The sequence below is a fragment of the Orcinus orca genome, chromosome 2 (assembly GCF_937001465.1).
Source record: "Orcinus orca chromosome 2, mOrcOrc1.1, whole genome shotgun sequence".
In the NCBI taxonomy this organism is placed as follows: Eukaryota; Metazoa; Chordata; class Mammalia; order Artiodactyla; family Delphinidae; genus Orcinus; species Orcinus orca.
In genome coordinates, this window is record NC_064560.1 from 13,612,279 (window position 1) to 13,637,925 (window position 25,647).

The window sequence follows — 25,647 nt, forward strand, 5'->3', positions numbered from 1 at the left end:
AACAAAGACCCCAGGTCCTGATTTAGGTCCTTTTGCAGACTATATAGCATTATTCCACAAGCAGGAATAAAGATTTAAATAGATGGAATATTTATTTGTAATTTAAAATAATTTTCATTCCCCCCCAAAAAAGAAAGTTGTGATGTGCTACATCTTTAAAAAAATTAGCAGCACAACACTACAATTTTCTTACCTTATAATGGAAATTATATGGCATCCAATAGATAAATAGATCAATGTAACATTAAAAGAGCCCTGAAGTAGACACATACATACAGTTGATTTTTTTTAAGAATTTAAAATGTTTATATTTGCCTTTAGTGATTACATTCCTTTTCTTCTTGACTTCTCTTTGTTTCTCTTGTCTTTTTTTTTTTTTAATTTTTATTAGAGTGTGGTTGCTTTACACTGTTGTGTTTGCCTGCACTGCACAACATAATGAATCAGCCATACACATACAGATATCCCCTCCCTTTTGGACTTCCCTCCCATTTAGGTCACCACAGTGCATTAGGTAGAGTTCCCTGTGCTATACAGTATGTTCCCATCAGTTGTCTACATAGTATCGATAATGTATAGTGGCAATCCCCGTCTCCCAATCCCTCCCACCACCCCTTTCCCCCTTGGTATCCATACATTTGTTCTCTACAGTCTATCAACTGATTTTTGACAGTGATATCAAGGCAATTCAGAAGGAGAAAGAATGTAGTCTTTTCAACAAATGGTATTGGAGCAGCTGTGAAATAGGAAATGAACCTTGACCCCTACCTTACCCTTGAGATTGATAAAGCCTTTAGAGACAGGGCACTCAAGTCACTAACCATAAAAGAAAACACTGATAAATTGGACTTCATGAAAATTAAAAACTTCTGTCATTCAAGAGGTACCATTAAGAAAATGAAAAGGTACATACTGTCAACAACTGTGAAGGGTCTACAATTTCACACTATTTGCACACTAACAAGTTAGCCTGCCACAGTTTCATGAATGGTGATAGAAGAATAAGACTCCTGGTCAGAGATAAAGGACAGTTTATTACAGCAACAGCAGTAGTCAGAATATCAGCATTTTTAAGCCAGTTCCCCAAGCCTCTGGTATAGCAGGATGCTTTAGCAAGCTTCCGCCCTGGCCCACAGGAGGAATCTGTGGCAGTGGGGTCACCAGTAACAACCCTGGCCAGAAAGTTGAGGCTGATCTGAGTGTCTTCCACCACCATGGTAGGTAGTGTAATTGGTCAATTCAAATAGTCAGGAACAAATTTCATACCACCTTTTAAAATAAGATGATTCCCATCATAGGGATACCTTCCTCAATGAGCACATGAACTACAAGTCAGTTATCCCTCATTTCGGAGGGATCTTCTCAGTCATCTGAGGGCTACATAACCTGCTGGTGGTGTTTCCTTAAACACTTGAATGTCTCTTATGACTACTCCCAGGGCGCAAGTCATTGTATTTTCAGGAATAAAGGAAAAAAAGATGGCTTGCTTCTGCACCAAAGTGTAGTCCTGAGGTGCAGGCACATGATGACCCTGTAAAGAAAGTTTATTTACAATTATTAGGGCAGTGGTAGTATATTACATATGAGACTTTTATGAGTCAGGGGGAGGAACAAGTCGACCCTGCTTCCTACACACCTCTCAGCTGGGCCAGTTCACTTTTAATAATGGAGTCTAGTCCTTGTTTTGTTGAGCAACTACCTGAAGTCGTCAGCCCAACCTGTCATGTTGGTCAGTGCCACCAGTCACATTTTTCTTCCCCACAGAATGATTGAGTGTGATGGCCATGGGGATGAGGATAGAGATGACACCCAAAGGTGCTGATGTACGTTTAGCATGGGATATACAGGATCTGGGCCATCTGCTATTTTTAATGGCATTGTCAGAAATATTTAAGGCAATAATAATCAAATTATGGTACAGCCAGCTAAATTTAGGGCACTTGGAACAGTTTGAGAGAGTAGCACCAGGGTGTTTTCCTTCATGAGGAAGGTTCCAGGGCCTATTCTGAAAGACAAAATTATTAACACTCCTCCCTTCCCCATATCTCTCAGGATCTAAGCTGTTCCCTTTCCAGATTTTGAGATTGTTGTTCTCCCTCCATTGCCACAAAATTGGGGTATCTCATTCCAGAAGCTGTAGCTTCACCTTTTTTTCCCCCATTCACCCCTGACCTTGTACCAAGATCTTTTCCCCAGAAGGGTCAAGTACGAGAGGAAAAAGTCATTTTTATACATCTTATAGAGTTCCATTAGATCCCCCCACTTTGCACTGTATTGGTGACAAGTCTATTCACCTAAGTGATCATGACCTAGGACCATGTGACTCTAACAAGAGAATCCAGGTAGCTGAACCAGAATCGAGGTTGAAACGCCTATTCCCCCTTTTGGCTGGACTGCCACCCAGAAGGTATACCAGCCAGACTGGGCTGGGATTGTCATAAGGGAAAGAAGCATCATGCCAGAATCAGGTGGGAATCCCAAATTTTCTAAATACGTCTCTATAACCCGCATCTCCTTTCATCCTAATCATTACTCATTACCCAGGAAGTAGCTAAGAAGATAAGATTCCTTTCTAGAGAAAGTGACATTTAGTGACCAAACTGCTTTATTATAAGGTGTAAAGACCTGGAGGAGGTGAGGGAGATAGAGTCAAACATTTTTGAATCAATTTTTGAGTTTCATCAGATACGGTAACTCTTGAGTGGCTGTTGAGTGGCTTTTGCAATAAAAGGTGTAACTGCGGACAGACCGTGAATGGTCTGGAAAGCTGAAAAAATGGCAAAGACCACCTTCGAGAGCCATAATGACGTGGCTGATCGGATGGGAATGGCAGCTCAGTAACCTGGAAAAGTGTCGGTGGTGGGGAAGCGCCCCGCCTCCCGCCCCCAGCTCCACTCTCTCTACACAGCGACATCTGTTTTGTTTTTTCATAGCTGCTAACTGAGGTTGGATACCGTCAGGTTTCTCATTAGCCCAACCATCAGTGAACAAGGCCCAGGCATTTAATGGAACCTTTGTGAATTGAGGGCCCCACTGAGCCAGCAGCTTTGCTTCAGATGGTGGAATAGAGTAAAAGTTTCTCCCAAAGGGAAAGCTGCCACTTTTTCATGTAGAGACCAGATGCCAGTGGGCCGAGGCCAGCTGTGTTCTTGAACTTACCGTTTCCATTTAACAAGCAAGGCTTGTTAGGCCCCCTCAACTTATGAGTCATTGAATCTGCATTGACTCACCCCAAAATGGGAATATCAGACTGGAGAGTCACAAGGCTTCCTTAAACCAGGCATTCCTTTTGAAAATAGTTCAACAGCAAGCTAGTAGTTGCTTTTCAAAAAGGGTGCACCTCAGAATTCCCTGGTGGCCCAGTGTTTAGGACTCTGCGCTTCCACTGCAGGGGGCACGGGTTTGATCCCTGGTCAGGGAACTGAAACCCCACATGCTGTGCAATGAGGCCCCCAGAAAAGGGGGTGGTGTGCCTACCTGATAGCTGTGTCAGGGAGGCAGCAAGTCCAAAACCCAAGAGATGCCTCCAGGTCAAGGCTGTTTTCCTTTGTCATAGGCTCCAGGTCACAGGGTCATTAGTCATAGAGACTTACCTCCCAAAAGAGTCATGAAGATGTGGGACTTCAAAAGCAGACAGCATGTCAGCAGCTTGCTGGACAGGTGCAAATGCAGCCTGCTGGTCTGAGTCCCTTCAAAGTACTGTGATAAGTAGTTTAGTCCGTATAAAGTACCAGGTAGAGTGCTGAAATGAGACACATACTATCTCCAGTACTCAGAGATTTGGATAAGGTGCTTCTAATTCTGAGCTGCACAAACCAAGTGCAACTCCACTGTTTTGGGCGACCCGTGATCACACCACGTGCGATCAGGTGGTGAGGTCCTCATGGCGGATACCATCTATTTCAGCTTTGAGAACTCTCTGACTCAGTACCGTAGCCACAGGGCTTTCTAGCTGAGGTCATGGGGTTGCCACTGGCTGGCTCAGGCTTGCACAGTGGTGACCTTCTTTGCCGAGTCCATCTTGATCCAGAGCAGTTGCTCTCCCATCACTAACATCTCTTAATTCTCACTCAGTTTCTACATAAGGGCTAGGGGAGTTTTCCAGGGTGGTAGGCTGACCACAAAAATTTACCTAAGTTTCTCTGGGTTAATTTCTCATTCTCTAGTTGGTCACTTATATCAGCATTCTAAATCCAATCTGAGGTAATAAGAACCTGAATACTAAGCAAGGCCTCATTCTTGGTTTCCTACAAGAGTTTATCTGTCTCTGGGAGACCTCCTGAAAGGATAAAAGCAGCCATGACCCACTTCCAAAACCTCTGAGACCTTTTACTGTCATTTCCAAATAGACTTGAGGTGGACAAGACAGACTGTAGGAAAGACAGCCCAGCTGATACCATTTGTCCTTAAGACCATTACACACCCCGCCCCCTCAACTCCCAAGTAAACCAGACATTGTTCTAATGACTGGCCTGATTTATGCCCATGAATTTCTCTCCTTTCATGGTCATTATAGATATGTGTCTCTGTAATTGTCTGAAAGAGAGCAGAACCTTTTGCCTGAAAGGGAACAGTACTGAAATGAATCTCCTGGTTGTTACTGTGGGACACACCTGAGGCTGATTAACAGGATGGTAAGGAAGTGCCCCAGCCCAGAAGAGATTTAGCAGCAGTGAGGACACCTGTTTCCTGGTGTTCAGCCTGCAGCCACCTCCGCAGTTCACCCTCAGTAATAGGCAGCGAAAGGAAGGGCCATTTGCTTCCATAACTGACTGTATGATTTGGTCAACGTGTTTACTGCAGATTCCCAAGGCCTTCCCTCAAGTCTCTGCAAGGCTCTCATCCTTCCTCTTTCAGAAAGTCGTGTCTCAGTCAGAATCCTATCCTTGTCACCCAAACTGTAAGGCATTGGAGATTCTACCCCACTTGCAAGTACATAAGTTAGCCTGCCACAGTTTCATGGATGCTGGTAGCAGACATGAGACTCGTCGATCAGAGGTAAAGGACAGTTTGTCACTCACAGCAATAGCAGTAGCTAGAGTATCAGCATTTTTTCTGCTGGTTCCCTGAGCCCAGTTCCCCCAGAGCAATGCAGAGGGACAGATGACCCCCTCTGCAGCCAATGGGTTGTGGTGCAGAAGAGGAATCCTGAGCTTAAGGAACCCAAATCTTTTATAACAGGCAATAAGCATGGCTGTCCTCTTCTCCAGAGGGAGGCAATTATCTTCACTACACCAGACAGTAAGAATGCTTGCCCCTTGATCTTGAGGGAGACACTGTCTCTTCCTATCACTGCCTGTCTATTGGGCTGCTTGAATGCCCTCACAACTGGGCAGTTGGCCTTCAGAGCCAAGTGATCCCAAAGACAGCAAGGCAGAAGCTGCAGTGTCTTTTATAAACTAGCCTTGGAAGTCACACACTGCCATTTCTACAATATCTTGTTAGTTACACAGGTCAGCTCTAGGCACTGTGGAAGGGGACTGAACAAGGAGGTAGACATCACTGAGGACCATCTTGGAGGCCTGTAACCACAGTAATTACATAAGCTATTAGCATTGTAGTTAGCTAGATAAAGAGTATATGGGAATTAGGTAAGTCTTCAGAAGTTGAAGAATTTTAAATGAAAATGTAAGTTACAGACTGGAAGAAAATATTCACAAAACATATATCTGACAAAGATCTTGTGTCCACAAAATATAAAGAATTCTTACAACTGACTGATAAAAAGACAACCCAGTTAACAAATGAACACATACTTCACAAAAGTAGATATTCAGTTGGTCTTTAAACACATGTAAAGATACTCAAGATCATTTGTTATCTGGGAAATGCAAATCGTCACCACAATAAGATACATTTCATTCCCACCAGAACAGTCAAAATAACTGGAGACTTCCCTGGAGGCCCAGTGGTTAAGACTCTGTCCTTCCAATGCAGGGGGCACCGGTTCGATCCCTGGTTGGGGAACTAAGATCCCGCATGCTGCATGGCATGGCCAAAAAGTAAAATTAAATAAAATTAAATTAATAACTAAATTCCTGATTATTCTTTTAAAATAAATAAATAAAATAACTGGTGATATCGAGTGTGGGTGAGGATCTGGAGCAACAAGAACCCTCAGTTATCGCTGGTTAGAGTGCAAAGCAATACTTGGGAAAAATACTTACCTAGTTTCTTGTGAAGTGACATGTATACTTTCTCTATGACCTAGCGATTCCACCAGTAGGTATTTATCCAAGAGAAATTAAGACACATGACCACTAAGAGAGTTATACACAAATATCCATAGCGTCTGTATTCATAATACATTGTAACCCAGAGCCGGCAGCTACCCAGGTGTTTATCAGTAGGAGAATAGATGAACAAATTGCGATACAAATCTTGTTTTCTGATATGTGCTGTGAATATTTGCTCCTGGTTTGTGGCTTTCTTTTTCATTTTTTAAGCAGTTTCTTTAAAAGACCAAAAATTTAATTTTAGCAGTCCAAATACTTACGGTTTTAACATTTTAAAGTAATTAGCTGTACACAACTGGTATTCTAACTCAGAGAGAAGGTTGCCAAAACCTCTACAGTGAAGGAGTCTCTGGGGGGCACTAACAGGAGTGTCTGTTATTTTGCAGTTGGGACAGATTCTAGAGCCCTTTGTTAGAGGGGGCCCCATTCAAAGTGAGCTAATTTGCAAGTAACAGCATAAATGGGCTTGTGTACAAGTTGTAAATGAGAAATATGTTTCCTTCGGAACACAAAAAAAAGCCTAAAAGACGTTGTGGGTGCTGAGAGTCAACAGCTGTTTCTTGACAGTGTCACAGAGAGAGCAGCCTTCAGTTTCCCCAATAATTTTCAGGAATCTCATCGAGGTGGCAGGGGGGCCTTACCCTGTGTGTGAGGCAGTGGCCCATCCTCTTTTTGTGAGCACCTTGTATTATTTGTATGTCCCAAACGAGTGTGTCAAAGAGGAAATCAGGGTAATGTCATACCTGTGTCCCTAGAGAAAGAAGGATGTAGTTAAGGTCTTGCCCTCAGAGACTGTGTGCAATGACAGGGCTGTGAGCTACCCGCCCTGGGAGCTGGGTAAAGTATGTCCTAGCCCTTTGGAGGGGAAGGCAAACTTCAGTCAAGAGGCTGTTGAAATAGGCACCGAACAAAAGATATGCAGCAAATTCTATAATAGAAAAATATTTACCATTCGCTGATTGGATGAATTTGGTCAATTCAGTAGTACTGGCTACAGGGACCTTAACGCGGCCCACAGCAATCCAGGCTCATGGGTAATCCACTGTGAGGCACATTCATTCTTCCCAAGTTTAAGAGCAGGGTGAACTGGGCTCTTAAATGGCAGAGCAGTGGGGATACTCACCACTTCTCTAAATACATCTTGTCTAAAGGGTTTCAACCATGAAAGACTTTGTTTTAATTTACACTGGGCCACATTAACTATTTTAATGGGGGAAGAAGAGGTTCATGGGGTTCCATTTTATCAAGATAATTTGTGACAAATATTTATTACTCGTTGAGTCAGAGAGTCCATGAGCACTGGCACATTTTAGGACAATGGGTACTGTGATCACGAGAAATTTAGGCAAGACAGTAGTTCCTGTGGTTAAGGTAAGGCATACCTGTTTGTCCTCTTTATCACCTTTAGTGACTGCCCGATGATTATAGGGGGTACCTTATTTAAATTTAGTGGGATGCCCAGTGTAACTGTAATTTGAGCCCCGTTACTGATTAAGGCCATGAAGGTTATCCAACTGCTGTGTTTCAGCAAACGTTAAACTAATTCAGAACTAGTGTTATAGAGGTACAAAAGCCAATCTGCCCTTTTAATCTTTTTGTTGTAGAAATTCTTTTAGTAAAATTTCAGTTACCAATTGGGCCAAATTACAGACTTCCATTTCGGTTTTTGTTTGTTTCCTCCTTGTTACTGACTGAATTGTGTCCCAACTTCATATGCGGAAGTTCTAACCCTCACATGACTGTACTTGGAGATGGGGCCTTTAAGGAGGTGATTAATTAAGGTTAAGTGAGGTCATACGGGCAGGGCCCTAATCTGATAGGACTGGGGTCCTTATCAGAAGAGGAAGAGAGGCCAGGGATCTTCCCTCGCTTTGCGTGGGCACACACAGAGCAAAGGCCATGTGCAAGCCAGAAAGAGAGGTCTCATCAGAAATCAACCCTGATGACACCTTGATCTCCTACTTCTGACCTCCAGAACTGTGAAGAGATAGACTTCTGTTGTTTAAGCAACTCAGTTGCGGCAGCCCTAGCAGACCGCTGTGCTCACCCTGTAGGTTTTTTTTGTTTTGGTTTGGGGTTTTTTGGTGGTGGTAGTTACTGGGTATCCTTCAGGGAGGTCTTCTCTGCACTGCTCATATTTATAAATTTCTTCCTCCAGAAAGCCTCCAATCAGTATTGTCAGGGTTAGCGTCCTTCGCCGTGACAGCAGTTGAATTTACAACTTGGCTGTGCCACAGGGATGCCAGGGGTGTTCTTCTCTGTAACCCTGAGGATCAAGGTCTTTTTTTGCAACAGAGACACAAGCAGCAGAAGCAAACGTATCTTACAGGGTCCTAGTGAGCCATCTGCCTTTAGGAGCATGAATCTCAGTAATTCAACTGCTCTTCAAATAGGGACTGCTGTTCCTCCATACAGGTGACTACCCAGTGGGCCTAACCAAGCTCTTTCCCCCTGAGCCCTCTTTAGAACAGGGCCAACACCACCTGCCTGAGACACACAAGCAGTATCTCACAAGTTAAGAGTCTTTCTCCTGAGTCCATCAATCAAGACACACAACTCAGTCTAAGACACAGATGAGTCTGGACTGAGACACACAACCCAAGGCTACTTAAAGGAGCTCCTTGATCCCATACTCTTCTCTGTGAACACCAATCACTGACGCTTCCAACTTAGGTGGGTTAAATCTATGACAGAGGCTTGGTAGGACTCAGCAAATGCAGCACCAGGCAGCAGATCCAGTCAGCAAACCAAAGCAAGAGAAGATAACCCCGGGTGGTGGTCGCCCCCCTCTAGACATCCTGCTCCTAGTGTCAACTGCTGTGGCCACCTTGCAGGGACAGCATTACCACCTCCATACCCAAAATTTGGTTCCAGTGTCAGGACTGATAATGTCACACACACACACACACACACACACACACACACACAAAACCCCCCTCCCCCCCCCCAAGATAATACAAAAAGGTTGATTATGTAACGAGGCTTTCTGGGGAAAACAGGGCAGGCTTTCCATGTTGGCCCAAAAATTACCTGAGAAAGGAAAGGAGGCTGGTTTGGGATTTTTTTTACTGCGGTTGGGGTGGGGCTGGGATGAGGGTTCTCACACACACGGAGGGACGGAGGGATGGAGGGACGGAGGGACGTGCGAGGTTTCAGCCTCCCAGGCTTCCTTCAGGCTTTAACCCAGATGTGGGGCACAAGGGGGACGGGAGAGGGGAGGCTTCAAAGCTATCGGCAGTCAAACATCTTCGATGGTGTCAGCTCTTTATTTCAATATTAAATTACCATGAATAGATGATTCTAGTACGTACTCTTTAGGTTAGAATTTGAATAATGTATATCATAGTTTTAAATAAGACTTCACAAATCTTTCAGGTAAAATCATATTCTTCTGGGTAAATATATCCCCTTGATCACATTTATGATTACTCCTTTCTGAATCCCCACAGGAGAGTAAAGGAATAAAAAAGGCAGAGATTAGTACTGTCATTAAAGACCTCAGAGATTCTTATCACACCCTGATATTGTTCCTTCTCATCAACTGTGGGGCCTGTGCAGTAACTCATCACAGACCTAATTAGCCATGGTTCTGGATGTGGTCATCTCAGGCCAGTTGCTGCCCTGCACCTGATTTCACTCTCACTTCGTAAGCAGGCTGACTCTGGGCGTCTTCTCTTGCGGGTTTGAGCTGTCAGGACTGTCAGTGCACGAGCTCCTGTGGCTCCCCTCCACTCACACCTTTGTAAATAGCCCCTTTTGTAAATAAGCTCTCCACCAACTGAAGGGAGAAGAACCTCTCCAATAGCTGTGTGTCAGGCAGAGTAAATGAGTCAGAGTCCTTGTGGCCTCTGAGCCCTGCTGTGATTTTACCTCCTTGCCCCTCTGACCTCACCTCCTCCCCCTGCCACCTCGGCTTGCTTTGTTCTGGCCACCCTGGCCATCTTGCTGTTCCTCAGACATCCTAGACGTGCTCCCACTTCAAGGCCTCTGCAATTTGCTGTTCCCTGTACCTGGTGTAATCTTCTACTACGTGCCAAGTGCCCCCCCAACACTTAGTGGCATAAAATATTTTGCAAAGGAATGGATCAAACATCTTTGTTTCCATTTCTCAAGAGCTCCAAGTATTTACTGTTGCTCCTAAAAAAAAAAAAGGAGGTAAGAAGGAATTTGAACTATCTGCATTGTCTTGAGCAGTGTTTCTCAAATGATCTATAGTGAAGGACCAGGTTTTAAAAATTATTTCCGGCTACTGCTGACCAGGCTGTAGTCCTGCTGTGCCGAACGAGATTGCAGCTCGCACTTCATGGGACGCACATGCTAGCTTGACAACTAACCCAACTGGCTTCTAGTCTCTAAAGGAAGAGCCTGCTGATTGCTCTTGGTTGTGGTGGCAGCGGTCAACTGCTGTAAGTGTCGGAACTTCGTCACAGGTGGGTAACAAACTCGTTTGCCGGTTCGCGCCAGACCACACTTTAGGATCACTGGTCCAGAGGGGATCTCTCTTTTGGCAAGGCAGCTAAATCATAGATGGGAAGACCTTTCTGGTCACAACGACTGCTGCTAAAGGATCACAACACTATAATAATAGGTTAGGATGAGTTGCAAGTTTTCTTCAAAGAAGAGTTTCTCCTCCTAAGAGTGAAAAGACATTAGAGGTGATTTGTTTTGTTTGTTTGTTTTCGGTATGCGGGCCTCTCACTGTTGTGGCCTCTCCCGTTGCGGAGCACAGGCTCCGGACGCGCAGGCTCAGCGGCCATGGCTCACGGGCCCAGCCGCTCTGCGGCATGTGGGATCCTCCCAGACCGGGGCACGAACCCGTGTCCCCTGCATCGGCAGGCGGACTCTCAACCACTGAGCCACCAGGGAAGCCCCGAGGTGATTTGTTTTTAATTTTGTTGTTTGCGTTTTTTAATATACCATTTATCCACATATATAGTCAAGGTCAATTAACTGCTCAATTTTCAAATTGGAAATGAAAATTGTATAGCTGAAAGCCAAATGCACATTCTAAAACAAAATGTCGGTACAGAATGTAGAATGAGAGGGTAGCAGGTTATTCGATCATTAGATATACCATCCACATTATTAGATGCATATGTGATATTTTAACTGGGTGATACTAAGTAAGGATATTATTTCTTAGGTAAAATTTGAGAATGCATGAATTGAGCTGAATCTATTAAAAGTTGTTGAATCCAAAATTGTAAGGTCTGTAATTACATAAATTACATTAAGTCATTTCAACAGAAATATTCTTCATTAGGCAGTTTCAATAAAGTATGAAAATGCAGTAAATAAGTACATTTAAAATTTTTCTTTTAATTGGGTCATAAGTTTTCAGTACCAAATAAATTGCATGACAGTTTGTAATTAACATTTTACCGTCTAACTCTGTGAGGGGAAAGGTATGTATAGGTTACTTTAAAGGTACAGTGTGCTTTCCCCTACAGCCTCCAACTCCTATCCCCAAGAATATTAAGGATTTTCAAAGGCACTGAATCTTTGAACATTAGCTGGTTTTATGACAAAAATCTATCCCAAAGGGGTAGAGAGAATACAATTTAAATGTTATATCAGCTCTTACTTTAGCAGATATATTTTGGGGTCATTACATAAATATATTAAATAATTTGAAAACTTTTTATTTTTTATTCAGTATGGAGATTTATTCCCAGAGCGGGGCTTTTCTGATGCAAAATTGGAATGCTTGTGTAGTCAGAACAGCTGTCCCCACCCCATGGGGTGTCTTCCATTACTTTACAGTAGAGATGAATTTTTGGCCCAATGTCTCAGTAGTATTGGACACACGTGGTTTTAAGTGGCAAAGCGGTATGCGTATGCATTCATTTGACTTTCAGAGCTACAGTTGGCTCCAGATTAGAACAAGGAGAATACATTCACACCAAGGCCACCCTCATGGCTGCTGCAGTAGCTGGATCACAGTAGGCTCTGTTGCTTCTAAAGACACAACCAACTATTGCTGAGGAATTACACATTCACCAAAGTGCCGTACAGCTGGAAGAGAGAGAATAATGAACTGCTAAAAGGATTCTTTCAAAGATTTCAGATTATGGTCCTAGTTATTATTGATCTAGTTTTTTAATATTAATAATAAAATCATGGCTGTGAAATAACAGTGAAACTAAAAGGAAGGATTTTCAAGGAAGTAGATGATTTTTCAGGATATTCATCCAAATATTTGATTTAAATCTTTTCCTTTCCAGAAAAAAGTGGCACTATCCTTTTAGACTCATTCACAAGGAATTAAAATTAGATTGATTCTTAATGCCCATTGTTGATATATGCAGCATATTTGGAAGGCCAATCTATTAAAAATAGATTAAAGAATTAGTTTACTCTGTGAAAGAATGGCTTATATTATTGACATTTTAGACAATTTTGTTTCCTACAAAAATGTGTTTGTTATAATTAATGCAGAAATAAGATCTGATTTAGCGTGAAATTGCATTGATACACTATATGGTTGGAATACTCTGTCTCTGTGCAGCGTCAACTTAATGCTGTTTATGTATGACCTTGTACTATAAGCTTATATTTAAATGCTTCGTAACTTTTGCATTTTGAAGCCAATTGGTATAGTTATTCAAGTTTCAGCTTTTTAGCAAAAGTGATTTCCTAGAAAATCCAATTATGCCTGTCTAAATAATATCTGAATAATGCTTTTTCCCCTAAGTAAAAACAAACAAGCAAAAAGTAAAAAACCTTCAGTGTAAATTTTTAATTTATCTGATATGGAGAACTAGATTTCTGATATTCATTAAATATCAAGGAAATTCCGACCATACTCAGTGTAGGCTACCTTTTTATAGAAGGGAATTTATGCATGTTTCGTAAGGGTTGTACTGATGAATATGTTTGAGGCTTTCAGCTTTTAGTGGATACAAAATAGAATGATTGATAAAATCCTCCCTACTATTGGCTATTATTTACTGACTCTTAAGTGGCAGGTTGTATTTATGCCAATTTATCTGCTTCAGGGAACATTCTTGATAGCAGAACAAAGTGAATAAAAGTAGTTTGCTTTGCAAATGAATGCAAATGGGAGAGCCTTTCGGAAAGCCCTTTAACAGGGGCAGTGCACTTTGATTATGAGTGAAGCTGCCATTTGGACATGGTGAAAAGAGCACGCTTGAACCATTGATTGGGGGAGACAGTAAAAAGTCAGGAAGGGCCCCCTTAAGCTTGCGGTGAGGCAGGCGGATGTCAGTGTGGTTAGAGCACAGTGGGAGAATGACAGGGAGGATTAGTGTCAGGGAGAAGCTTTGCTGTAGCTGTGGAGATAGTCCCTGGGGTCACTCACCTCTGGCTGTTGTCTGTGCTGATGGTCCTGTAATGCATACGGCCTGATGTATGCCTGTTCATTATCGGAAACAGTGATTAGAAAAGGTATTTGTCTCAGAGGTTTCCTTCCTTCTTTCTTTTTTCTTTCTTTTTAATTAAAGGAAAATAAGGTGGCTTCCTCCATCTCTCTGCTGACTCCTGGAGTCTTGTGTTGTACCATTGTGGCTACTGCCTCTGGTAGGAAACGGTTTAGTGCTGTAATGTAAAATAATTGTAACGTGGCTATCTGTTCTTTGATGATGGTTTCTTTTGCTTTGCTCAACTTTGGGTTTCACCAAGTGGTAATGCTGAATAAAATGCAGAGAATATGCTTGCTCTGAGAATTTTGGCTTTTGCAAAAACAGATTTTTATCATCTTTAAGGTATTTTATTATTCAATTTAATAATCTGATCAACTTTTAGAAGCTATTTACCTTCTCAAAAAGGAAGTGTTGCTTTGCATGGACTGGGTGGTTTAAGTCTTGGCTGCAGGATTTTCTAATTTCTATTCTCAAGTTTTACAAAATGCTAGCACTTGATAAATTAACTTCTTGAAAATACATGCTTTTTAGAATTAAATATCGTTACGTAGAATGAACAAAAAATATATCTTTGTCTCGGTTCTGATTCTGAATCAGTCCATTTACTTGTTCACATTTTCATTTACACTTATAAAGTTTTTTTGCTTTTTTAATCATTTGTCTTAAAAACTTCAAGACCTTCTGTGGTAAGCTCACATGAGGCATTTGTGAGCATTAGTGACACAATGCACTTCAAAACAACTGTCTTTCTTTTTTTAATGTCTTTAAGAGCCTGGGTTCACAGTACTTCTTCTTTATTATTTGGTGTACATTGGAGCATTTAAAAGGCTGCGGGAGCTTTGCATTCTAATGTTAAATATGCAACTCAGACCTTCACCTAAACTAGTAGATACGTTTTAACATTGTTATTTTTGCAGAAAGCATAATGCCAATACTTGGTTTCACAGGTTTATTAAATGTTTTAGCGAACATTCTCTGAATTATTTTTTTTCTTTAATGTTTTGCAGGCACCTGAATGGACAGAAGAGGACCTCAGCCAGCTGACAAGAAGTATGGTTAAGTTCCCAGGAGGAACCCCAGGTCGATGGGAAAAGATTGCCCACGAATTGGGTCGATCGGTGACAGATGTGAGTTCACTCAGATTTGCACTGTATGGAGAGTGACAAACCAGAATAAGCCAACTATGTAGAAGGCAGACATAGATGCGTCCAACATTATCTTTGGAGAAAGCCTACAATCTTTTTAAGGACCTGGAAGTGAACCGTTAACAAAATAAGCAAGAAGCAGATGTCAGCTAGTCCCCTGGTCTACAATTAACAGCTGTGTGAGGCATTCTGGTGTTTAGAGACTTAAGCTACTGTAACCTAATCACAGAAAAACAATGCTAGTTTTTGTTTCGAGTGACCCCTTTAGCTGTGGGGAAAAAAAATAGTTCTCTGATCAGAATTAGAGAAGTTACATTTCAGCTGGATCTTTTTAACACTGAAGTACAGATTGCTATAGGTAGTTGACAGGTGGTTTGCATTAATTAAATGAGCAATAGTCCTATAATGTTTTTATTTCAAGGATGATACCTACGATTCATTTTGACAAGTTGTTTAACCAAAAAATTGTTCTATGCATATAGCTTTATAATTATATATAATGTACATTAGAAGTGTATAACTATAGATTTACATATATACTATAAACAATATATATTTAATTTATATATGATTATATGTGACCAGTAATACCTACCATTTAAAAGACAGTGTTTACCGGGAAAGTTTTCGATTTAACACTTCAGAAATATAGGGCAGAGAATCTTATAAAAGCACCTACTAGAGCACCTGATATGTACTAAATATTCAGTAAATGTTTACTTGAAATGGAGGTCTTTATTTTCATCAATATGATCCTCATTTTCATAAATGATAGTAAATATTTACTGAATTTACTTTAAAATAAATCCTATAGCTCTAAAATATCTAAGGATACTGAAAGCAAAGATTCAGATTTCTTATGTTCTCTTCAATTGTATTAGTATACTTTGGGCTGTTAGACCTACGCGGTCTCCTAGGAGTTTCGACTCGCCCAGGAAACAACAAGAGTCGGAAGCCGATGCAAAACGCAAGAGGTTTATTGAAGGCCGGTGCACCGGGGTTCCTTGGTCCTCACGCAGGAGGTCGAAGAAGGAACCCCTTTTGGGCGCGAATATGTCAGTTTTCTAGGTTCCCACTTCCCCGTATGTAAATTATAGATTTGGTTGTGTTTTCCTGCTGATTGGTCCCGGCTTAGGCTCGGACCGGAGAGGGAACTTGTCCCCAGCTTCCTGATTGGTCTTTGACAGACACCTTTTTTACCTTTTTTACATTTTGTTTATCTCCCTCCTTCTCGGAAGGGGGCCGGACATCCTGGAAATTCACCCATTGTCTAAGAAGCCCCTGTTGTCTGGAGAGTTCTTAATCATTAGCTGGAACAATGTCCCTCGAGTCCCACAGGGCCTTTTTTGATAATGAACAATTTAAAAACCCTGCAAAATGATTAATAAGCACAACCACCAAAAAAATAACCTTTTAATTTAGAAACAAATAATACGTATTACTGTCAATTTTTTTTCTTGGGTTTTTTTTCTTTTTTTTTTTTTTTCCGTTTCAGATAGGAGCTGCTTTGAGAATTTTAAATTATATAGGAATGTTTTTACTACCATATGGTAGGACTTTTTAAAATCACATTTTAAAGACACAGATTTTTGTAAGATGTTTTACATGATTTCGACTTAAGAGTTAGTCTGATCATGTGGAAAGTTAGCCCTTGTATCTTGTAACTTTTTTTTTGGCTATTTCATGATGAGACCCGTTATCTTAGGTTACTGGAGGAAAACCATAAGGATACCTTTTCCTCTGCTAAGAATGTTACTGGGATGTGCATTTTATCTTGTTGCAAGGTTGTAAAAGATCTAATAATGCCTTATCAGTAAATATCTGACCAGGTTAAAGATGTTCCATGGTTACTGATGTTTTAAGTACTATGATCCTCTAAATGTATAATTACTGTTAATATAGTGATTGATTAACAAAAATGACTGAAATACTTTTTAGAAAGTTACAAAACAGGCATTGGTTTAAAAGGGCCTCAAAACTTGTAGTTCAATTGGTTGATGAGAGAGAATAGTTCACTAACTAACTTAGTGTCTCTGTTGAAGATAGCACTGCCTTTAACTTTTTATTTATTTATGGCTACATTGAGTCTTCGTTGCTGCATGCAGGCTTTTTCTAGTTTGCGGCAAGCGGGGGTACTCTTCGTTGCAGTGCGCGGGCTTCTCATTGCGGTGGCTTCTCTTGTTGCAGAGCACGGGCTCTAGGTGCGCAGGCTTCAGTAGTTGTGGTGCACGGGCTCAGTTGCTCCGCGGCATACGAGATCTTCCCGGACCAGGGCTCGAACCCATGTCCCCCGCATTGGCAGGCGGATTCTTAACTACTGCATCACCAGGGAAGTCCCAACACTGCCTTTAACTTTTTAAATAATATTTCTATGAGACATTATAGTTAATAATTCCAAAGGCAGATAAGAAATTGAATAGAGCAATATTTTACTTTGTTGTTGTCATTAAAATCTGGTTAAATTTTTAATCTATATTTTTAAGAGGAGCGAGATGAAAGTTTAAATGCTAATATACGTGATGTAACCAACAGAGCCTTGGGATGGCTGTTTAGTATCATAGATCTCGAAAATTGACGTAACTTACAAGAGCAGTCTTAGTGCAGCCTTGGTGTAGGTAAAGGCATCTTTTCACACTTTTGCAAATTCATCCCATAGTTTTTTTCTTCTTCTTCTTCTATACTTACCCAAGGAAGACTGATTCCATGTAATAGATATTTTTTCCTTTTATCATGGAAGTAGCAAACATGATTTTTTTTTTTTTTTTTTTTTTTGCGGTACGCGGGCCTCTCACTGTTGTGGCCTCTCCCGTTGCGGAGCACAGGCTCCGGACGCGCAGGCTTAGCGGCCATAGCACACGGGCCTAGCCGCTCCGTGGCATGCGGGATCTGTGTCCCCTGCATCGGCAGGCAGACTCTCAACCACTGCACCACCAGGGAAGCCCCCAAACATGACTTTTTGAGATATTTTTTTCCCCCTCCAAGTATTAGTTCTATTTTCATAATACCAAAAGTACCTTGGAAATACTTAGTAAACCTAAAATTTTGGGCACCAAAAGTGCCACTGTAACTTTGCTTCTATATCAGTATATACATATATAGACTCACACTGTATTTTCATTCTGTGAGCATCATCTCCATAGCTAGACTGTACGTTTCATTTCAGTAACTACATTTCAGTACCATACACACAAACACAAACTGTAAAGCACTCTCTCTCTAAAAGAGAACAAGTGTCTGAAGACAAAACTCATTTTACCGAACACACAGTGAGTTACACTGAAGCAGCTAAGATGGGTTTGGCTAATACAGTTCCTTTAGTAGAATGTTAAGTGAAAGCTAACCACACTTTAGAAGATCACTTATACTTCTTTTTTGGCGTATGGTGTTAATTAGATTTGTTTTCATTAAGTGTTCCACTATGAAAAAGAAACCAAGTTGAGTTTGCTGTTATTGGAACCTCTACATACCGACCGGATCACCTGTACCAATTCACCCCAGCTCTGCACCATCTGTTCTTTGACCCGTTTTCCTTGCTAAACGTGTAGCTTCAGGCTGAGTTCTCTTTCCTTCGAGAAACAATTGACCTTTTTGGGAGGGGTGACAGTGTGCCGTGGTGGAATCTATATGTTCCTTATTTGGGTTGACAGATTACAGTGAAAAACCCATTTTGTTCCTCAATTAAGAAAGGAGTTTTCAGTGTATTAATTGTCATAATTCACTAGTTAAATTGCTAAATACTACTCCGGATAAATACAAAGAATTTGTTATTAGCTTTGTAAAAAAAAATCAATGCAAAGTATATTTTAACTCAGATATACCTAAACCGTAAGACTTACTTTATTATAGATGCGATATTTTAAATGTTAATATATGCCTTTTAGCAAATAATTTTGGTAACCACAAAGAACACTCAAATTTTAAAAACAGGAAGCAAAACCTGTCTGGCATGTAAAACCAACTTTAGTGTGATTATTAACTGCAGGTTTTCTAAATTAAGGTCAGGAAGCCTCACATTTCTTGCTTGTGCAGTAATATCATTCTCTTGCCTGTAAGGATGTAAACTGATTCTGCCCCTCTCCATAGTCACTAATCTCCTGCATCCTAGTTGTGATAACAGACTGATTGGAGATGTTCTGCCTGCTTGGAAAAGGCCCAGGTAGGTAGCAAAACAAAAGATAGGTGGATAGATTTAAACAGACTTTTGTAATTAGCTTAATGCCACCGTGAGATGTGTAGTTAGAGAAGCATTTCATATGCAGGTGAAAAGGAGGGAGAATAATAAAATTCCCAATTTTATTTTATATAGCCACAACTAGAGAGGAGATACCTGTTGGGGGAATATTTATATGTTGTTATGGCAGTTGTTTCAAAAAATGTAAGCAGATTATTCAATAGAAAATAAACTTTTGTCAGTGAACTAAACATATAGTATATATAATGCTGAAAGGCATATATTAACATTTAAAATACTTCATCAATAGTAAAGTAGTTGTTACAGTTTAGGTATATCTCAGTTAAAATAGACTTTGCATTAATTTTTTAACAAAGCTAATAACATTCCTTGTGTTTATCCAGAGTAGAATTCAGCAATTTAACTCGTATATATTTGGGCAAATGTATCATTGCTATTACTTTTATTTAGAGTCAGACTAGTCCTACACAGGCTGTAAAGGGGACAAGAACTGTCGCCACCCCCTGCATCTGGCTCCCTGCCACAGCGGTTCTCCAGAGCAGCCTCATCTCCGCTCCTCTCGCTCCCCCACCTGCTCAACCCCACGACCTTCAAGGGTACTTAAATTTTTAAAAAGGAAGGGGTCCTTTATACCATTCTGCTTGCTAGATGAGTCACTAAAATCTAATAATCAGTTTTCAATCTGACATTAATAGATGATAATAATGTGTTATCAAATCTCTCTCTCACGCACACACACTTCGTTGTATGTCATTCCAGACTTTAGTCTTCTTATATAGGCATATGACTACATAATTTTAACAGTATTAATCTGTATCCTGCCCTTTTCACTTTGCTATAAGCTTCTTTCCACAACAAAGATCCACGTCATCTTTCTAAACACCTGTACAATACTCCATGTTGTCTGGATATAATTAAGGAGCACCCAGGTGATTGTCACTTAAATTGCTTCCCTTTTTTTCTTCATTCATCTTTCCATTTATATCTGTTTCCTTAGCTTGTATGCCTAGGAGTAGAGAAGCTTGATTCAAGACTATGGATGTTTTTAGAACCTTTGGTGACTCTAAAATTGGCCTCCAGAGAGGTGATAATATTATACAATGCCCCTGGTGGTATGAGAGGACACCTCCTCATAGTCTCATAAACACAGAACGTTTGTTTTCTTTCCATCATTGCTCATCAAGTAAGTGAAACGTGCAATGGCACTGATTTTTATAACTTGCCTCCTTACTTACTGGTCTTATTTCGAATAGAGTTTGTGTTAATTCATTATAATTCGAGGATAGATAGTCCTACCGTTTTTTGTTGTTGTTTTTTTGGCTGTGTTGTTGGGTCTTTGTTGCAGTGCACGGGCTTCTCCGTGAGGTGGCTTCTCTCGTTGCAGAGCATGGGCTCTAGGCGCACAGGCTTCAGTAGTTGTGGCTCATGGGCTCTAGAGCGCAGGCTCAGTAGTGGCAGCACATGGGCTTAGCTGCTCTGCAGCATGTGGGATCTTCCTGGACCAGGGCTCGAACCTATGTCCCCTGCATTGGCAAGCATATTCTTAACCACTGTGCCACCAGGGAAGTCCTACCTTCTGCAAATAATACTTTGCCATTTTCTTCTGTTATATTGAGTGTATTAGCTAACAATTCCAGAGATATATTATAGTAAGAGTGATTCATGTAGACTTTTTGCTCAACATTTTAATAAGAAAACCTAATGTTTGGTCATTAATTTTAATATTAGTCATTGATATGAGAAATCCATTATTATGCTAGGGAAATTTTCTTCACTTTAATTTTTCCAATTCTAATTTATAGATGTGAAATTTTAACAGTGGTTTCTTCAACATCCCTTGACATGATCATATGACCTAATAAGGATGAATATATTACTAAGGTCCCCCTTTGTATTTCTAAGATAAAGTTTACTTGGTCATATAATATTATTCTTTCAATAAACAGCTGGATTTGATTTGTTAATTTATTTAGGATTCTTGCATTTATATATCTTAAAGTAAAAATATTCTAGAATTCTTGGTGTTTTGTTAATTGGATATCTTTAGGTAGGGTTATACCAGCCTTCTAGAATTAGTTCATTATACCTACCTTCTAACATCTAGAGCAGCGGTCCCCAACCTTTTTGGCACCAGGGACCCGTTTCGTGGAAGACAGTTTTTCCACACATGGGGCTGGGGGGATGGTTCAGGCAGTAATGTGAGCAATGGGGAGCGGTGGGGAGCGTCAGAAGAAGTGAGATGCCTCACTCACTTGCCTGCTGCTCACCTCCTGCTGTGTGGCCGGTCCTAATCAGGGGTTGGGGACCCCTGATCTAGAGAGTCAAGAAAATACTGAATTCATAAAACAAAAAAGTGTGCTATGGAAAAAAATCAGAACAAAAATAAGTATCCAAATAAATGAAGTAGAATGGTTGAAAATTATCATCTGGAAAATCTCCTAGAGAGCAGAACAAAAAGACAAGAAATACAGGGAATCAGTCCAAAAGGTCAAAATCTGATTAAAAGGAGTTCCAGTTAGACAGAGAAAACAGACATGAGAGCATTTTTCAATAAATGATACAATGAAGTTTTCCAGGATGAAGAAACACCTGAGACCAACAACGCATGAACACTGAGACTACACAGAAGATCTTTAAAGCTTCTAAGGAGAAGAAGCCTCCAAAGTAAGGCAGGTCAGAGTGAGAGCAGATTGCTTGGCAGCACTAGATTCCGGGAGACAAGAGAACATTGCCTTCACAGTTCAAGGCAGAAGGGTTCTGAATGTAGAACAGACCAACCAGCTATGATGGTCAATACGTGGGGTCCTCACGTATTGACCTCTCATTCTTAAGACAGTTTCCTGAGACTGCACACTCCAGCAAATGAGGGATAAGTCACCAAAGAGGAAGACACAGAATCCTCGGAATGGTGGACTGAGCCCAGTGAATGGAAATCCTGAGACCCCACGGCGATACAGCAGGCGAAGAGTGCAGAAAGTCCACGCTGGAGCAGGAGAACAAAAGACTGTGAGAGAGCAACCACGTGAACAAAAGGCAACTAGAAACTCCACCAACAGAAAACCATACAAAAAAGGCATAGTCCAAATTTAAGTTCAGCCATACCTCAGTTTCAGTTCCAGACCACCGAAATAAAGCAAATATCACAATAAAGTGACCTACATGAATTTTTTGGTTTACACTATATTGTAGTCTGTTAAGTGTGCAATAGCATTATGTCCAAAAAATATACATACCTTAATTAAAGATAGTTTATTGCTAAAAAAAATGCTAACCATCATCTGAGCCTTCAGGGAGTCATAATCTTTTTGCAGTAGTAACATCAAAGACCACAGATCGCCATAACAAATATAATAATAATGAAAAAGTGTGAAATATTGTGAGAATTACCAAAATGTGACACAGAGACACAAAATGAGCAGATGCTACTGGGAGAATGGTGCCCACAGACTTTGTCAACAGAGTTGCCACAAACCTTCAACTTATAGAAACCGCAATCTGCCTGTGCAGTAAAAAAGTGGAACGATAGAAACAGCAAAAGAATCTGACACTGAGAACATTCTCCTTTAAGTGACACAAGAAGTGCGATCACAGTGCAGTACTTACCTCTACAGTGAGTAATGTTTACCATATCACAGTTATGTAAGATCTTACATAATGGCTATATTTTAAACATTTTATATACTTTCAGATGGTTTTTCAATTTTTAAAATCAACAGATTGTGGAAGACTATGGCAAGTTGTCCATCAAAATATGTTATCCCCTTTTCTAGTAATAGAGAAGGTAGGCACATATTTGCCCAGCAACACTGCACTTCCAAGCCCTCCAAGCTCTGCTATGGCTAGGTTACTAATTTCTTCTCAGAGGGACATAACTGAAGTAATGTGTGTCTCTAGGAGCTCTTGCTCACTTTTCCCTCCCACTGAACTGGAGTACCAATTTGCCTGCAGCTCAGCTGCGACCATGCAGGCAAAGACAGTTGCCCTAAAGAATGGCAGGGAAGCACAATGGAAAGAACACGAACATACGGAGTAAAATAAAAATTGTAAACAGTGAGAAGCTCCATGAAGAAAAATAAAGCAGAGTAAGAGGTTAGAGACCTAACCTAGGGAGTGCAATTTCAAGTGGGATTCTGAGGAAAGTCCTCTCTAAGAGGTAACATTCGAGCAGAGGCACAAAGCAACTGAGGGAGCGAGGTTGTCTGAGAAAGCGTTCCAGGTGGAGAGAACAGCAGTTGCAAAGGCTTTGAGGCAAGAGCCTGCTTTGGGTGTGCAGAGTCCAGCAAAGAGGTCAATACGGCTGACGAGGAGTGAGCAGGGGGGATTACAGAAGATGAGGCCAAGAGATAGTGGAGGACCAGAACACCTAGGACCTCCTTGGTCAAGGTAAAGATTTTGGATTTTACTCTGAGTGAGACAGGAAAGCACCAGATTTTGAGCAAAGGAGTGCAAGATCTAAAAGGGTCATTCTGACTTCTCTGTGGAGAAGATGCTGTGGCAGGGCAAGTGTGGGAGCAGGAAGGCAGGCCAAGTAAGAGGCTGTTTCAGTTGTCCCTGCAAAAGACAGTGGTGGTTTGGACCAGGGCTTATTGGTAGAGGTGGGAAAAAGGCTGAATTCAGGATATAATATACCAAAAGCCTGTTAGTTAATTATGTGTACTTGTAAGCATCAGAAGAACTGTGAACATACAGATGGCCAACAGGCACATGAAAAGACACTCAGTATCACTAATTATTAGAGAAATGCAAATCAAAACTACAATGAGGTATCACCTCACACTGGTCAGAATGGCCATCATTAAAAACTCTACAAATGGGCTTCCCCGGTGGCGCAGTGGTTGAGAGTCTGCCTGCCGATGCAGGGCACATGGGTTCGTGTCCCGGTCCGGGAAGATCCCACATGCCGCGGAGCGGCTGGGCCCGTGAGCCATGGCCGCTGAGCCTGCGCGTCCGGAGCCTGTGCTCCGCAACGGGAGAGGCCGCAGCAGTGACAGGCCCGCGTACCGCAAAAAAAAAAAAAAAAAAAAAAAAAAAAAAAAAACTACAAATAATAAAAATGCTGGAGAGAGTGTGGAGAAAAGGGAACCCTCCTACACTGCTGGTGGGAATGTAAATTGGTGCAGCCACTATGGAGAACAGTATGGAGGTTCCTTAAAAAACTAAAAATAGAGCTACCATACGATCCAGCAGTCCCACTCCTGGGCATATATCCAGAACTGACAAAAACTCTAATTCGAAAAGATACATGCACCCCAGTGTTCATAGCAGCACTGTTTACAATAGCCAAGACATGGAAGCAACCTAAGTGTCCATTGACAGATGAATAGATAAAGATGTGGTATATGAACACAATGGAATGTTACCAGCCATGAAAAAGAATGAAATAATGCCATCTGCAGCAACATGGATGAGCCTAAAGATTATCATACTAGTGAAGTAAGTCAGAGAAAGACAAATATCATATATCACTTATATGTGGAATCTTAAAAAATTGTATAAATGAAGTTATTTACAAAACAGAAACAGACTCACAGACATAGATAACAAACTCATGGTTACCAAAGGAAATGGCAGGGGGGAGATAAATTAGGAGCTTGGGATTAACATATACACACTACTATATATAAAATAACCAACAAGGACCTACTGTATAGCACAGGGAACTATATTCAATATCCTGTAATAACCTATAATGGAAAAGAATCTGAAAAGTGTGTGTGTGTGTGTGTGTAACCAGGTCACTTTGCTGTACACCCGAAACCAACACAACATTGTAAATTTATACTTCAATTTTTTTTAATGGTTAAAAAAACAATGCTCAGAAAAAATATTTTAAAATTTCAAAAAAAGACTGTGAACAGAAATGCATGTTCTGGGTGTAGGGTACATGGCTTTTCATCAGAAGCCCTGGTTGTAAACTGACTTTTTTTTTTTTAAAGCTGTGTGCATGTATTACCTTGATTTTTAAAAATCTAAAGAAAAAATATTTTGTATCTTTCCATGTCAGTATATATAGGCCTACCTCGTTCTTTTTAATTTTTTTTTAATTATAAAAGCTTTACTGATTTACAGAAATAGAAAAAAAATCCTAAAATTTGTATGGAACCACAATGGACCCCCAAATAGCCAGAACAATCTGGATAGAGAACAAAGCTTGGAGGCATCACATGTCCTGTTTTCAAAATATGTTATTAAGCTATGGTAATCAAAACAGTAAGGTACTTGACAGCCGACAGCTAGGCCGGGAGGGCAGTAGGAACATTCAGCCTCTACTGAAACACTTGCCAGACCATCCCCTCACCGAAAACAGCTTTACTAGTAGAATTCTAGAGCCATCTATTAATATTTTTGCTTGTCTATATTCCCCCATCAAAGGGCCTTGAGGGCTAATTTGAATGTTCTAGCAAAGTAATAACAACTACTTGCAGACCCTTGTCCAGAGAATGTCCTTCTTTTATCTGGTTCAGTTGTCTTCTTCCACAGAGGACACAGCTTAAGGAGGGGCAAACAGAATAGTGGAGAGAGAGAAACAAGATATCCACCCAACCTGTTTATACATCAATAGTGTGACAGGTATCACCAACAGATCTCTGTGACACACACTGGGGAAATTAAAGTACAAAGGGCTTGAATCTTTACTAAATTCACCTAGTTGGTGATTGGCAGTAACTCGGGTAAAGTAGTACAGAATTGGC

General features: G+C 40.8%; 1 protein-coding gene across 2 annotated transcripts in view; it reads left to right on the forward strand.

Annotated features, from left to right (window-relative positions):
- Window positions 1–25,647, forward strand: part of DNAJC1 (DnaJ heat shock protein family (Hsp40) member C1) — a 210,500-nt gene that overhangs the window by 162,152 nt on the left and 22,701 nt on the right. For both annotated transcript variants that reach the window (XM_033407847.2, XM_004280941.4), the window contains one exon: window positions 14,626–14,745. In XM_033407847.2, the coding sequence (XP_033263738.1) occupies window positions 14,626–14,745 (120 nt within the window). The remainder of the gene's footprint in view (window positions 1–14,625; window positions 14,746–25,647) is intronic.